This window comes from Camponotus vicinus, unplaced genomic scaffold, assembly GCF_025532165.1.
Source record: "Camponotus vicinus isolate PSW18456_S1 unplaced genomic scaffold, iyCamVici1.0 SCAF_11, whole genome shotgun sequence".
NCBI lineage: Eukaryota > Metazoa > Arthropoda > Insecta > Hymenoptera > Formicidae > Camponotus > Camponotus vicinus.
This window is the reverse complement of record NW_028141947.1, coordinates 16,118,636-16,134,739: the sequence shown is the minus strand read 5'-3', so window position 1 is coordinate 16,134,739 and position 16,104 is coordinate 16,118,636. Positions and strand designations below refer to the sequence as shown.

Below are 16,104 nucleotides of genomic sequence, written 5' to 3'. Positions count from 1 at the left end.
GCGATTTTTTAATTATATTTTAATTACATTTAAAATATGTAAAGTCTTAAGATTCATTTTATTTCATTTAACTAATTATGCGCGAGATGCAATATTTATTTTCAACATGTATTTTTTCAATCGCGACATTTATATAAAATAGACATTTATATTAATCGCAAATAAATTCGCAAATATTACAGACCTTAAATGTCTGTTGAAATGTCTTCGCACTTGTGTGTGATAGTAATTATATCGCGCGTGTTTATTAGGGCTCCGATTATATTATAAAAATTATACATACCGCAATCAAATATTCCGAATATTGTCGATTTATTTATTTGTCGCGTCTTCTCGGAAATTGTAAATCGCGATATATCTTCTAAATATTCGCAAATATATCAGACAATAAATTCTATATCCGCAAATATTATAGATCTCAAATGTCTCGAAATATTTTCGCATTTGTTTGATAATAATTATGTCGCGCGCTGTCTGTTGGCGGTTTCGATTATCAATTACATAAATTATTCATTATTATTACAAAAATTATGCATATCGTAATCGAATATTCCTAATATTGTCGATTTATTTATTCGTTATCGTATTTATCCGTTTCCTCGCGAATTTTAAATCGTTGTTGATCTTGTATTTTAATGTATTTTGACGTACATCGAAGCTTGATCTATCTTTTTGCGTTTTGAATAAAATTCTATTATGACGATTAATAATAATAATATCACGTAATTCATCATCGCCAATCAGTCTTGTTTGTAGAACTTTTTAATAAGTTTTATAGTATACGTATATTTTAAATACTTTCGTGTAATTCTTTGTAATAAATTAAAATTTTTAAAAAATTAAATGGAATTTATTTTTAAAAATGTTTTAAAAATAAAATTGAAATTATCAAAGTTATTTTCAAGAAGATTAAACAAATTGCATAATTGTAAATGTTCAAGATATATTTTAATATGTTATATTTTATTTTGAAATTAAAAATTAAATATATAATTTACATATATATATGATATGTAATATTAAGTCCAAATGTTAATGTTGTCAATATCAAATTATTTATGTTATTAAACATTTGAATAAAACGAATCCATTTATTTGATATTGATAACATCATAAATTCTATTTTGTAAATTGTAATTTGTAAGTAGTAAATTGTGTTTTGTAAATTGTAAATAGTTATAATTGTATATTAATTATAATTTAATATTGATATTTTTAATTATTGACATAATTGTGTACAAAATACAATTATAACTATAATTATATTATATGAAATTGTATTTAGGATTGTCAATTATATCAATGCATTCTTATGTAAATTACAGGAAAAATGGTCGAAAGTATACGTATAATGATTATATAATAGTAATTTGTTAAATTAACATATTTGTTTCTATAGTACATATTTTTGAAATATTCATAAAAGCGTAACTATTTATATATTCATATCAAAGAATCATTAATAAATTCGGAAAATTTTTATATGAAATGTAAAAATTCGATGCTACATTAATGATTAAATACAAGCTTTATAAAATATGATGAACGTCTTCGTTATAGAATCGCGAGTCAATTATTATAAATTTAATGATATACTTTTCGTTAGATTTATCTATTTACTCGTATGAATTCCATATCGCGCGGAACTAAATACTCGTATTCGTAAAATAAATGAATAAATTATGATTACGAAAATACCGTGCTTTTTCCGCGTTCTTTTCGCGTTGTTTTCGCGTTCTTATACAAAATTATTGTTTTAACAAAAGAATTTTATCCCTTTCGTTAGATAATATTCCTAAATATTGCTAATTAAATATAAAGAAATATCGAATAAGAGTGAAGATTCGATGTTATAAGTCAACGATTAAATATTAGCTTCACAGAATTTAACGATGACCTTCGATATTATAAAATCGCGAGTTAATTATTATGAATTTAATAATTTGTTTTTTCAATTATATTTGTATTTACGAATTTCGTATCGGAAAATATTTATAAATAAATTAATAAATTACGGTTACGAAAATACCGTGTTTTTCTCTCGTTCTTTTCGCGCTCTTAAACGAAATTGTCGTTGTAATAAAAGAGTCTTATCGTTGTTTTTTTTCGTTAGGTAAACGTTAATGAAAGTTGCGTGGCTCGTATCGCCGAGGAGTCGAAACGATTTTCATCATGGAGAATTATTTCTTATCGGTTTTTGTAAGATCCATTCGCGACGTCTAGTTCAGTGCCCCGTTAAAAATTGGGAATTTTTATTGTAAGAATGGAACTAATCCCAGGTTTTCCTGGCAATTTCCGACAGCAATGGTTTTGGTAGTCATTCAACGACGAACGCCATACGCTTCTTTAAAGTCGAATTAATTTAAATAATATATATTTAGATGTGAGAGAAATGCATCTATTCTTTTCTTCTCGTTAAAAATGTTCTGTCATTATTAGGATTGGTATTATTATTGTTTAATGCCAGAAAGATTTAATAGTAGATTAAATATGGATATAGCGTTGTGTGTAAATATCTATTTTTCAACTAATTTCATATTGTAATTAGTTTTTATTAACTGTTTGATAAAAATGATTACGAACGAATATATTTTATTAATTATTAATTAATTATTTTTAGGTACTGGGGACATTAATATTAGTTTTTAGTTTCTTTTAAGAAACTATTTGCAGGTATTGGACATCCATCGCCATTTTAGAATATTAGTTTTTAGATATATACCATTTTATATATATGTATAATAAAATACATGCATAAATTAACGTATCCAAAATATTTTTATAATTTTTATTAATATTATATATCATATATACGCGAAATTATACATGAATGTTACATAAAATGTGCGAATACTTAAAAATTTAGAGACGAATCGAATGGGTACCCCTATATCAGCAAGATATTGATTAAAAGAAAAAAAATTATTAATTTAAACATTATAAGAATAAGAATCTAGAGAATTAATCTAGAATTAATTATATATTTAAAATTATTTGATTTATTTTATTTTACAAACTATTCGAATTGAAATTTTTTAAATCTTGCTGTTATCGGGTTCGATTCGTCTCGCGCGCGCAAACGGTACCCCAAAACTATTTGTATTCGCACTATCTACAAACTTCAATGATGCATGGATTTTATTATTTATAAATATAATCGTTCGTAATCACATTTCTATAAAAAAAATTGCTATATCTATTTAATTTTCAATAAAGAAATATATTTCTTAATAATGAAAGAACATGTTTTCTGACGTGAATATCAATTTCGTGAATCGAAGATAATGACGAGGGAATTGTCGTTGATTTATTACTGAAATCATTGCTATTGGGAATAGTCCGGAAGATCCGGGATTCGTTCCCTCCTACAGTGAAGTTCCCGACGTTCAATGGATCACTTAACTTTTCTTCGCAGATTGATCTTGCGAAATCTGATGAGAAACAAGATGTTAATCGTTCTCCATTTAAGATCGCTCCTCTTTTTAATGGATATTATCGGTATGTCACTCGCGTATCTGCAATTGAATATTTTGAATATTATCGATTTATTTATTTGTTGCGTTTTATCGCGAATTTTAAATCTCGATTTATCTTACAAAAATTCGCAAATGACTCGGATACTATACTTGCAAACATTACAGATTTCAAGTTTTCTATCGAAATATGTTCGCTCTTTTGTGCGATAATAATTATATCGCGCGCGTGTCTATTGAGGGCGCTTCGATTATGATATTATAAAAATTAATACACGTCGCAATCGGATATTCCGAATATTATCGATTTATTTATTCGCGTCTTCTCGCGAATTTTAAATCGCGATTTATCTTATAATTTATTATTATCTTATAATTTAATCGTTGACTTATACATCGAAGCTTTGTCTATCTTTCCACGTCTGAATATTGTTTTTAATAGTTCGCCCAAAACGCGCAGTGCAAATATTTTCTTCTATAATTTAGAAGACGATCGGTAACTTTATTAATGACTGTTTTAATTGCGATTGTTTTTACATTATTTAAATCTTATTAAGTTCTGTTACATCGACTATTAGAGGGACTTTGATAAAATCGTTCGATCCGTTATTCTCTATTAAACGTGGCGACAACGAGATTTTTAAATAATATTTTAAAACTTATAAAGCTTATTTTATTTTATTTAGCTAATCATGCGCAAGATGGAATATGTATTTTATTCTCGATCGCGAAATTCGTATAAAGTCGAATATTAGTCGCAAATAAATCGGACAGAATTTTATATTCATAATCAATACGGACCACAAATGTTTATCAAAATATCTTTGTGTATCATCATTTGTAATAATTATGTCGCGCGCGTGTCTGTTGATGGGTCCGATTATCATATTATAAAAATTATGCGTATCTGCAATCGAATATTCGATTATTGTCGATTTATTTATTTATCGCATTTTCTCGTGAATTTTAAATCGCGATTTATTTTGTAATTTAATCTTTGATTTACGAAGCTTGTTTTATCTTTACGCGTTTTGAATATTTCTTTTGATGGTATGCACAAATGCACCAATAATGCAAATACTTTCTTCTACAATCGAAGAAACGATCAATAATTTTATTAATGACTCTTTTGATCATGATTATTTACGTTTATATACGTTATTTATATAAAACTAATTAAGTACTATTATTGTATGTCGATTATTAATAATAAATATCGCGTAATTAATTACTACAAATCAGTCTTGTCTAGTCTATGTAAACATTTTTAATAAATTTTATATTATACGTATACTTTGGAGAGACACTTTCGTGTAATTCTGTGTAATAAGTTTTATTTTGTATTAAGTTTCAAATTATAGTTTATATTAAATTTGTATTATATTTTGTAATATATATTTATAATGTATATTGTATATTATATATTCTGCATTAAATTTTAGAATATATTTTGTAATATATATATTTGTAATGAAATTATTTTTATGTTACATAATTTAATATTTTGTAATGTGTTCTTTATGTAATTGCAAATTAATTATAATTTACGTTGTAAATATTATAATTATGTAACATATATTATATATATATATATATATATATATATATATATATATAATATTCTCTGTTTGGAAACTTTGCATTAAAAGAAAATAAAAATAAAATTAAAAAAAATTTTTCCTCCTCAATGTATTTCCACCTTAACGAAGGCATTTGCCGGGTGAAGAGGTTTCAGTACTCTCATGAACCTGAAAGCTATGCCAGCGGTAACATACGCCGATATTTATATAGAATATAGACTATTCTTATATTTACAGTGGCACACACATACATATAGGTAAATAATTTATAAAAATTATTTAATTATTTTTATTAATTATTTAATTATTTTTATTATTTATTATATTTATTATATTACTTTCAAAACAAATGAATTAATTGAATGAATTGTTTTATCAATAATTTCATCAATTAAAGAATCTATAAATATATTAAAATTTTTCTATAATTTAATATTCCGCGTGTAAATTATATAATGCATACAATATTTCGGAACAGTAATGCGTTATTGTTTACATATTACGATCTCGTTGTCATGGTGCGTGTGTATGTGTGTGTTTAGAGAGAGAAAGAAAGAGAAGCACAAAATTTTATTTAAAAAATTAAAATTAAGAATTTATTTATATTTATATAGATAAGCGTCTTGCTATATAAGGTACAGTATATATACGAATATTGTAAGTGTTAAAAAATGTCCGCGGGAATATTATAGTTGTGAATATATAAAAATAAATCCAATATGCTGTGCATTTTCTACATTATATATTAAATCGAAATCGCGCGAAAGAGGAAAAGAAAAACAAGACTATGAATAGATATTTCCATCCTTTACTAAAGGAAATTAAAAATATCTCAATTTTTTCTCTCTTTCTTCGAGCAAATCTACATATATGACTAATATGATTAATTGATTCTATCTTTATATATTTATTATTATGTGCTATTAATTAAAGCCGTAGACAATATTCAGAAATCAAAGTCGCGCGAACGTCAAGCGCAGTAATGGCCATGCGCAGAAACGAATGCGCACCGGTTCGGCCGCCATGTTACGTCATTGCATACGTCATACGTGAATCGGAGTCATACGCAGTTACGCGGATCGTCGTACATCTGCATTTTTCGCGTCTTTTAACCGTAAATAAACGAATATCGCGAGTGAACGAGCGTTGGGAGTGTCCAAGGATGATCGCGCGACTTTCATAATATGTAGATGGAAGCGCGCGACAGCGGTTTTTGACAGTATTCAGTGATGGCGTCATCGCGAAGGTGAAGCGAAGTCGCGTCGCGTTATTCGCGCCTTTGATGATGATTATCGGATGCGAGCGAGTATCGGGAATGCCGTATAAAGTCGCGCGTTCGCGTTGATGATATCGTGTGAGTTTGTGTGCATCAAGATCGGAATGGGACATCCCGAGGCGAGCGAATGGAGCGGCCTGTGGAACAGCCGGTGAACGGTGAGTCGATTTGATTTATCATATTTGCGTGACAATTCGTGCTCATTCGACGCTTATACAGCATCGCGATGTCTCGAATTACGGTCGGGCAAATCGGCGCCGCATCGTAATTCGATGCGACGCGATGCAATTCAAATAAAGTCGATTGCGTGAAGATGGTTAGGCTAGAAGCGATTTGAAGTTTATTTTGTATACGCGCGCGCAGTGTTTGCACAGGGATCTTGTAGGGATGCCAACTGTCAAACGATAACTTTTTCGATCTAACCTAATCTAACCTAACCTTCCAATGTCTTCAGATGTCGAATGTAAACATGAGCATATGCTGCGTGGATTTTACCATGCTTTTAAAAATAATATTTAATCATTAGTGTAATACATTTTATTACGTAGTATATTAATCGTATTAAATGTGCGACGTATAGTTTTACACATTTTAATAAGGAGCATATAGTATAATTGGTTAGGTTAAATTAAATTAATTAAAAGAAGCTGCTGCGATGATGCATTTAACGTAATAGTATTAATTTGACGAATGTGCAATTATTGAAGTTAAATGATATTTGTGGACACATTTTTAAAGTAATCATGAGTGTCGTATCTCATCTCAATTACATGAAACTAAAATACAAAATATTTATGTTTTTTATGCTATAACAATAACACATTAACGTTATTCATTACGAGTGCTATATTACTTTTCTTATATCTCAATCGTATTCAATCACATTATTTCATCGATGAAACTTTTCATGTATCGCAGACAATATGATACTGTGCATGAAATTTTACGCAGGTAATATATGGCACAAAAATAATTTGTACTTAAGTATTGCGCGTAATTCCCAAAAACAAATCAAATTAAATTATTTTCAGTGGGATTCAAAAATCACTACATTGCCAGAATTGTATCTTATTACAACCGTGATATTACCTTTTAATATGTGCAATATTACATATATAAGATGTATAAATTTATTTGGAACATGCCTAAATCTTTATCTTATTTATAATATCATAAAAGAAATTTGCAAATCTAATGAAACAGAGCGGTGGAATAATTGGTTGATATTTATGCTGGTCTACAATATTACCCTTTTACCACCATTATACTTTTGGTGCTTTTTTTTATCATACAGATGTTAAATCTATAAATATAGTACTCGTAATGTTGTTTTTACATTAATGTAAGCACAGAAAAATGACAGCATTTGCAGGTAATTACATTATATATCATAAGAAAGAGAAAAAATTAATTATATATAAAATTACATAAAATTAAAGTTAAATGTTTGAATGCGTTCTAAAATAATTCTCATCTAAATAAATAAATGCATAAATGTCCCACATTCCTCATGAAAAGAAATACATAATATTAATCTTTACAGTGTATTATTATTTTTAGATTTATATATATAATTGATGCAATATTTATAAATTAATTATATATTAAATTAATATCATAATTGAAATCATTTTTTCTTCTAATACATTAGAATATTTTTTATTTAAAAAAGTTACCATGTAAAATATTTAAAACTTAGAATTCTTAAACCATAGGATTAAGATTGTTATAGCATAAAAAACATAAAACAATTAAAAATTTATTATTAAATTAACGTTTTGTATTTATAAAAATAAAAATAATTATATAGATACTCTTTATCAAATGCTTCAAATTTTTTATTATTTGCCTCAGAGAAATTTGTAAGGAAATTATTGAATAGTAACATTTTTAGAAATGAGCAATAAAGTAAAAGATACATATATACGCATATATGTAATTTATCATGATTTGTAAAATTAATGTTAGATAAATTTCACATTCAAATATCATTTTTCTTTCTTTTTCTCCATGCAATAAAAAGATTTTGGAAAAATGATTAAACAATAAGACATTTACAAGAACATAAAAACTTTATTATGGTCCATAATATCAGGTATAACAGTTACACTTACTTATGGAAAATTGAATATCTCTGAATATTTATGCTACAGAGTACGTATAAGAGCTCATGTGTTTACACGATTATAATTTTATTTTCGACGTAATGCTGAATGGCTTTCACTCGAATAAAGATATTATGGAAATCGATCTAGCTCGTTACGTAATAGTTACAAAGCGCTTTTGCGGCGATTGTTGAATTTGTCAACAGAAAAATACATCGGCAACATGGACGGACTATACACATTCGTATTACAATAAATCAGCGTCAATCAGGCTAACGAAAGGGATGCTTTGCGAGTTTACGATCGACTTTAAATGTATAATGTAGTTTAATTCGCTAAAATGCTGCATGTATTTACAGGATTAATAACGACGAACAAATACACAGATATATTATACATACGGATATTGTCCGCGCGATATCCGACAAGAACGCCGTAATACGTGCTAATGAATTTCAAGTAACGTTTCTAAAATTAAAAAACTAGATTCAAGCTTCCAGCTAAGAAGCTCTAAGGAATTTTATATATTTCTTAATTATCTTATTTATCTGATTGTTTATTTGTTTAGTTTATTTTTCAGTCATTTTATATAATTTTTAGGCAAAAAAGCAGGTAGACAGGAGATCAGTACACTTCCTAACATGATTATTAAATACTGCATTCTTTATTACAGTAACAGCATAATTTTTTTGATTAATTATTCACGGGGATACCAGCCCATATTTACATGATTGTGTTTGGAATTGTGTCTGCAATTTCATGTGACTCTGAATTTTTTTAATTAACTCCGATAAGAAAATTGCATTCATCATGGAATTAAATGGGATTAAAATCATATAACAGATTTTAACATTGAATATACAAATGTGGCGAAGGTTCAAGATATTCGAAAGTGTGCATTGAACTGCATCATGCGAAATTTTATTTTTTCTCTAAATATTTAACGAAGATATATATAATATATTAAGAAATAAATATCTCGTAAGAATACAAAAGTACTTCGAAGTAATAACACGCACTCAGGCACACGAGAGGAGAAAATAACGTTCTAATTTCAGGAGGATTCAAACACTGGAGACTACCCAAGAGAATTAACCTCGCGACTCCGATTAAGGAGATATTCTCCCCGTCTACATTACAGGTAGAAAGTTATAATTTATAGAAAGAGGCAGCGAATCGCTAATCAGAATCAGAGTTGATTTAAAATCAACGGGTTGAAATTTAACCGCGCGCATCGCGCATCAATAGGATGCGACCGACGATATTCTCAGTCTATATCACAGAAACGGAACTCTCCATTTCGCTCGCAGTCTTTTTTTCATCGTTGCCGTCGTTACCGTCGCCGTTGTCGTTGCGGCGACAATGCTCGTTGATCTGTTCGCCGGAGACTAGAGATGCGTCCTTCGATAGGATTAGGGAGTCCTGGCCGATAGGCGCGGCAGCCTCGACTAGATTCTCGACGGACGCTGCCGTCGTCGGCTCCTCGTGGCAAAAGCTCCTACGCAGGGATTGATGCGTCCTCGCGGTGCCTCTTCGTATACTGCTACGCAGCAAGTTCGCCACGTCGGTGGCCGTCAAGTTCGAGCCGGACAGAGTGGCGTTCGCGACGTTGTTCGATCGGCGCCCTCGGTCGAGGGTCGATGAGTAAGTACGTTCAATGGCACGCGACCTCTCGATCGCGATACCGATTCGGCTGGCGCGGTCGATGGTATTCGGCCGAACGTTCCGACGCTCCTCCGAAGTTCGACGGTTCACGTCCTGTTGTTGCCCGCTTCTCCCGATGTTGGTCACGTCCGGCCGCGGCTCCAAAGGCACGTGTATCGCGACTTGATCGCGTGTAATCGGTACGCCGATGCTCTGATTCATTTCCACCAGCACGGTCGCGTAATCCGGTGGCGGTGGCGGCGGCGGTTGTTGTAACGCTGGTCTCTGTCGTGGCGCGCTACTTTCCCCCAAGACATTCGCGATCCTTCGCACGCTTCGTCGGAAACTCTGACGCAGCATCTTCGCGATCCTCGCGCCGGTCGCCGTGGTGTAGCTCGGTGGCGGTGTATACTTGGGCGGCGGATCCTCGAACGGTATTTCCGTGGTTGCGGCAGGCAGGATTCCATTGCCGTGTAAGCTGCCGGTGTTCGTGTCATTCCCGATTTGGGTCTGCGCGTCGCGAGGATCCTCCGGCTCCAACGGTGGCCGATAAAGTAGTTGAATTCTCTGTAAAAAATTAAATAGATTGAAGAACTGGATTATTTATATGTTGAGAAAATTATATAATAAGGAGAGTATGTGTGATATAGAATGATATCACTGTGTAACACGTATTTATTCATGCAAAATTGCAGAATTTAATGAGAACTTACTCCGTTGCATTGTTCACAGTGATTTACTGTTATTTCCACTTGTTCATTCTATCGTCAGCACGAACAGAAAGATAGAAATTACATGAAAGATAAATAATTTCTGACTTTTTAGACAATAAATACTTTTTATAATTTTTCATTTTTTTATTTCGTGCGGATTTATTATCTATTTTTCCGATTAATGCCGAAAAAAAATGCAAGTTCTAAGTTTTGACATAAGCAGGAATATTTACGTCGAATATATCGGGTGGTCCACTGTTCAGATATCGACACGTCTGTATGATAGCCACTGCTGGTATCATCAGAATCGGTATCAGCTGAATCGACGTCCCGAGTTGCCTTGCCCAAACAGCCCAATAATCTTTGCTCGTACGACGATAAGAGTACAATTCCCGGAAGCCGCTGCTCTTGAATATCGTGATGCTGAGAACCTAAAAATAGTATAATAATAACAATGGTTAACGTGGCGTGCGTGATATTTCTAAGCAACAATTGAACTCACCATCAAAGTGACAGGAAGAACGACGTTCCAGGTGAAGGATAACAAAGGTCCGGCCCAATATCTGAGGCAACGTCCACTAGTCGGTGGGAATAATTCGGCGACGACCGCCTCGCCGGTGTGCGGCCGTCCGCGAACCGCAAACACGGCGCCGACTTGCACTAGGTATAGCACGATTATCCACCACACCCCACCGACGGTATAATCGAGATAGTATACGACGTAGATACCCAACTGTAAGCACACAGTATATAATAAGAATATAAAAGATAATTTAGTCCTTAATTAAAATTTATTGATTAAAATTGTTATATTTAAGAATAAAAATATTACCTTCTGAGAGATTGTTAATTAGAAATAATATTTTCTCTCATAAATCTATATATAATATAAATTTGCTTGATAAATAATAATATAATACATATAATATATATAATAATAGATACAGTAAATATATGTTCCCGTTAGGATCGTTATCATTATCAATAAGATTTGTCATCAATATTCCCATTACAATTATTACCATTTATCGTTATCAGCTTTATCATTATTAGTATTGCTAAAGAAAAGTTATAATTATTGAGCTATTAATGACGTCATCGAAACACTTGTTCTTATATCCTTCACTTGCACGTCTAAGAACATGACATTATTCTTGGTGTAACTGGCATATCTGTTTAACGTGGTATGTGGAACAAACATGTACAGCTCGGATTCCTTATCAGGCTCATTAGAATCATTTTTATCTCGACCTATGGTCTTCACGATCTTTCTAACGTCGTTCGCGGGATTGTCCTGATCTCGAAGAATCACAATGGCTCGAAGTACGCAAGGCCAACTCAACAGAGGATCCCATTTCCCATTCTCCACGCGCAAGCATCCGATAATATGGCGATCCTTCCACTGCCCTTTACCGTTCAGAAATAATTCCATTCTTAGGGTGTAACCGTATTCTTTATCGTAAAATATCGGGCTGTAGAGTGCGCGACCGTTCTCCTTCGCTTCGTTCATCTTCTCTTTATAACAATCGATTCGCCATACAATGTGACCGTTTGTTGAGACACCTTCCGCACAGGAACACGAAGAAGAACTCGTTAGCAAAGGTGCCGGTCTGCAACTTTCCGCGATCAATTCCTCGATGTATTTTAAATTCTCCTTCATCTGAAACTTGAGACCTTTCAGATCCGACTTCTGTTTGCCCGTGTTTTCGGAACACTTGAGAATTTCTTCCGTTAAACTATCGAGCCTTTTCGACAAAGTGTCACACTTGAACGTCAGGTCCTTCGAATCCTTACATCTCATTTCCAATTCTAGTTTCAAATCATTGACACGCTGCGAGTATTCCTGCCACATATCACTCGCGCGTACACTCTCCTTAGCGACAAACGTTTTTACATCTTTTAATTCTTTACACCAATCGTTTGACGCAGGTTTGTTTTGCTCACTCATCAATCTTTCCTCGAATACCTTCAACTGTTCAGATACCTGCCGAAAGCTCAAACTAACGCGATGCTGAATATTGTCAGTAATCATCTCCAAGTCGTTTAATCTCAGGTTCAGTATTGCGTCATTACCGCGATAATCCTCGACTACTTCTGCGATATTCGATTGCAACGCGGTGAGAGATTCTTGCTGGGAGTACAGTAAGCTCAAGTTCCTAGAAAGGTCGTCCTGCAGATGAATTCGCTCTTTTTCTCCCTGATCGATAGCCAGGCGCAATAACGTCAATACCGAGAATACCTTTTCCTTCCACACCGAATCTTGTATGTCTTTTATTTGATTATTTCTCCTCGACAGTTTTCTATTGCACGATTTCCGATGTTCCTCCAGATTCCTACGGGAAACGTAAACCCCGCATTTGTTGGGACACTCTTCCAATACCGACGCGCACTGTGTGATATGTTCCGTCAAGAATTTTTCCTCCAAGAATTCATTGCAAAAGTAGCAAGGTACGCTACGATGAACTATCGCGTGAACGTTATTACTCATCTTTCGTTTAATATGAAAGCGCTTGTAATACTGGGCGCGGAGCGGGACTAAAACTCGCGCTGATAACAATTCTCTGAGCAAACGAAAGATTGTACGCCCTATCTGATAAAAAAGCAGTACTTTATATAGAGATAATACTACAGATATATCCGAGCTGCGTCGTTATTAGACACTTGTGTGTGTCACATATAAATTAAAATGCAGTATCTGTGTGTGTCGTAATTAATAATATAAATATTTATGCGTGATAAGTATTTTGTTTCACTAATTATATCTTTAGATAAGTAAGACGATAAATTTATCGAGCAAAGATTAATTACTTTTAAATTAGCGTGTACTATTAAGAAATTTCAACATACCTCCGTAGCCATAGGCAATCCGAGTATGTAGGCACAAGCACAGCTGAAAAACGTGATGGTAGTTTCCCAAAGCTTCATCATTTTTGTATTGATTGCCATTATACCGGTTATTACGCAATGCCAGATCGCCAACTGAAATCATTAAAGAAACATATAAGCTTTTTTATACTATTATATAAGATGATAACTATACATATTTAGATATGCTCCAATTTATAATTTCTCGCAGCTATAAAAACTATATATACCTGTTGTGCGATCCCAAATAAGATGAGGATGAAATAAAATAGAACTGCCCAGAATGGCGACACCTGTTCGGTGCCCAACAATGCCAGCGTCGCGGGCACCAGTTCAGTGGCCAGACGTAACACCTGGTATCCGGACTCGATACTCGTGTCCACGCCGGGTCGTATTACACGTTGACCAAGGAGGAAGGACCCGTGAGACATGAATCTCTCCGGCGTACTGCTGTAGCCCGATGGTGCCGGTTTATTGGCGAGCCTCATAAACGTGTACCCTGATATTCTCTCTGTAAAATTGTCCAAAAATGATAATGCGTTGTGTTGATCCGATTGTCCGATTTGTCCGATTGTACTTACCAAAGGAACTAGTGGTGTAAATGTAACCGTGAAGTTTGAGGATTTGTACGCAGGTATTCGCTAAGAAAGCCCCGAGTAGAAGCACCGTAAATGTCAGGATCACCACGATAGTCGTATCTCGCTGCAGGACATGCTTGTGCTTGTTGTGAGCCGCTATCTGAAATTTAAGTATTCCAACAAATTAGCTATGGTTTATGAAAAAAGAATTCAATCGCGAAAAAGAGATATAAAATCGAATAAAGAGAAAAAAAAAAATGTATATATATATATATATATATATATATATATATATATATATATATATATGTAATTATGCTTTCGCGCAGAAAGAAAATCGAGATGCGATTATCGACAATAGGAATTACCTGCATAGCGGCCGCACCGAGTAAACCCCACGTGAGGAAGACCTCGTTTGAAGCAGCCATCCATGACTTTCCATTAATGAAGAATTCGCTCCAAACAGTGGCGGGGAAAGGTTGACCCATTGAACCTGTCGGTGGAGTAAGTCCTAGCATCTTTGCGCAAAGGACTAATGTACCGAATGCGGGCACCAGCGTAAAAACGTATATAACCTTTCCGTAAGATCTCAGTCCTAAATGAAAATAGAAATTAAATTTTTCGCACGATTATCGCAAGATTTGATAATGACAAATTTTTCTTTTTCACATTATATAAATATAAAAATTAATATAAAAAGTAAATATAAAAATTAGTTCCCTAAATAAATACGGAATATATTTATGACTTCAATTATCCCTGATTTTATTAGTTAAATTGTTTTATATATGAGTAGTTAAAATAATTAAAATAATTAAAAAATGTACGCTATAAGAAATTTATTATATGCATCATATATTCTTTCTAAAACTTTTATTGAAAACATTTTTCGGTAATTGCAGAGATAGTTGAGGTCATAAAGTTAAATTTTACATATAACCCAGTTTGTACCTATATAAAACAGTTTTAAATAATTTCTTAATCTTTTAACAATCGATTCTTATATGAGAGGATCGGTAAAATTCTGTCATGAAAAATTAGCAAGTTACAAACTGCGGTCAAGGGAATTTTTTTTTTGTTTTAATATTCACCTTTACTCAGCGAAACAAATACAATCATCCACACGACGGCTAAATTGAAGGCCACTTGAAACTTTAATGTGACGGCACCGGGATCGGCTTCGTTCAAGTGGTGTCTCTGTAATACGGCGCCGCTGAAGTAATCCGGAACCGTCTCGTATAATTTGTACGATGTGATATTGTGCGTGGGACGGCTATCATCTCGATAGAGAAGAAACGGCTCCGCCCATCGATATCTGTCCTGCTTCGTTATGAACGAATCTCTGCAATCAATGTACCATGCGTTTCGTCCTACTTGATTAACACGGCGTGATATTAATATCCGATATACGCATATAAGTGATGGAAATAGAGGCTTGAAAAAGATATCGAGATCAAAAGATTGCAAAAAATCAGAAAAAAAATTTTATAATACAAATTACATGAAAAATATTATTCCTTCTTGCAACATTTATTGTAAAGTTAAAATGTAACATAAGGATATTTTTTATTATTATAAAAATTATAAATTATGCATTTGTTTGTGCAAAATATTTGAATAATTACAATATATTTTTTGTAAAATATAATACATGTATAATATTATTGAGAATAAAAATATCCTGATTTTTCTTATATGCTCTACAATTACAAAAATTATATATTGTAATCTTTACTATAATATTTTCTCCGCGTATACAAATATAATGTGCATTAATTCGACATAGTTGCTGTCAAAACATCTGTAACTTTTCATTATACTTTCTAATTTATTTACTCGAATCACTCAAGATATGCAAACTTTTATGAAA

The 16,104-nt window shown here is 32.4% G+C and overlaps 2 protein-coding genes and 1 long non-coding RNA gene across 4 annotated transcripts in view; 1 reads left to right on the top strand and 2 right to left on the bottom strand.

Annotated features, from left to right (window-relative positions):
* Positions 1-6,108: 6,108 nt before the first annotated feature.
* Positions 6,109-15,753, top strand: LOC145962141 (uncharacterized). The gene is made up of 3 exons (XR_014435831.1): positions 6,109-6,487; positions 14,564-14,800; positions 15,336-15,753. It is a non-coding gene; the product is annotated as an uncharacterized LOC145962141 (long non-coding RNA).
* Positions 8,383-16,104, bottom strand: part of LOC145962137 (uncharacterized) — a 53,659-nt gene continuing 45,937 nt past the window's right edge. Inside the window, exons 6-14 of one of the 2 annotated variants that reach the window (XM_083083029.1) lie at positions 15,326-15,576; positions 14,603-14,829; positions 14,238-14,394; positions 13,887-14,167; positions 13,639-13,770; positions 11,294-11,524; positions 11,025-11,222; positions 10,792-10,839; positions 8,383-10,645 (exon numbers count right to left, since the gene is read on the bottom strand). In XM_083083029.1, the coding sequence (XP_082939155.1) occupies positions 9,707-10,645; positions 10,792-10,839; positions 11,025-11,222; positions 11,294-11,524; positions 13,639-13,770; positions 13,887-14,167; positions 14,238-14,394; positions 14,603-14,829; positions 15,326-15,576 (2,464 nt within the window). In that variant the 3' untranslated portion in view covers positions 8,383-9,706. The remainder of the gene's footprint in view (positions 10,646-10,791; positions 10,840-11,024; positions 11,223-11,293; positions 11,525-13,638; positions 13,771-13,886; positions 14,168-14,237; positions 14,395-14,602; positions 14,830-15,325; positions 15,577-16,104) is intronic. The other variant, XM_083083030.1, reaches the window with a different exon arrangement.
* On the bottom strand, positions 11,536-13,628 carry LOC145962140 (TNF receptor-associated factor 3-like). The gene is made up of 2 exons (XM_083083037.1): positions 11,814-13,628; positions 11,536-11,668 (listed from the first exon to the last, which is right to left on the bottom strand). The coding sequence occupies exon 1, from the start codon at positions 13,277-13,279 to the stop codon at positions 11,867-11,869; it is 1,413 nt and encodes a 470-aa protein (XP_082939163.1). The 5' UTR covers positions 13,280-13,628; the 3' UTR covers positions 11,536-11,668; positions 11,814-11,866.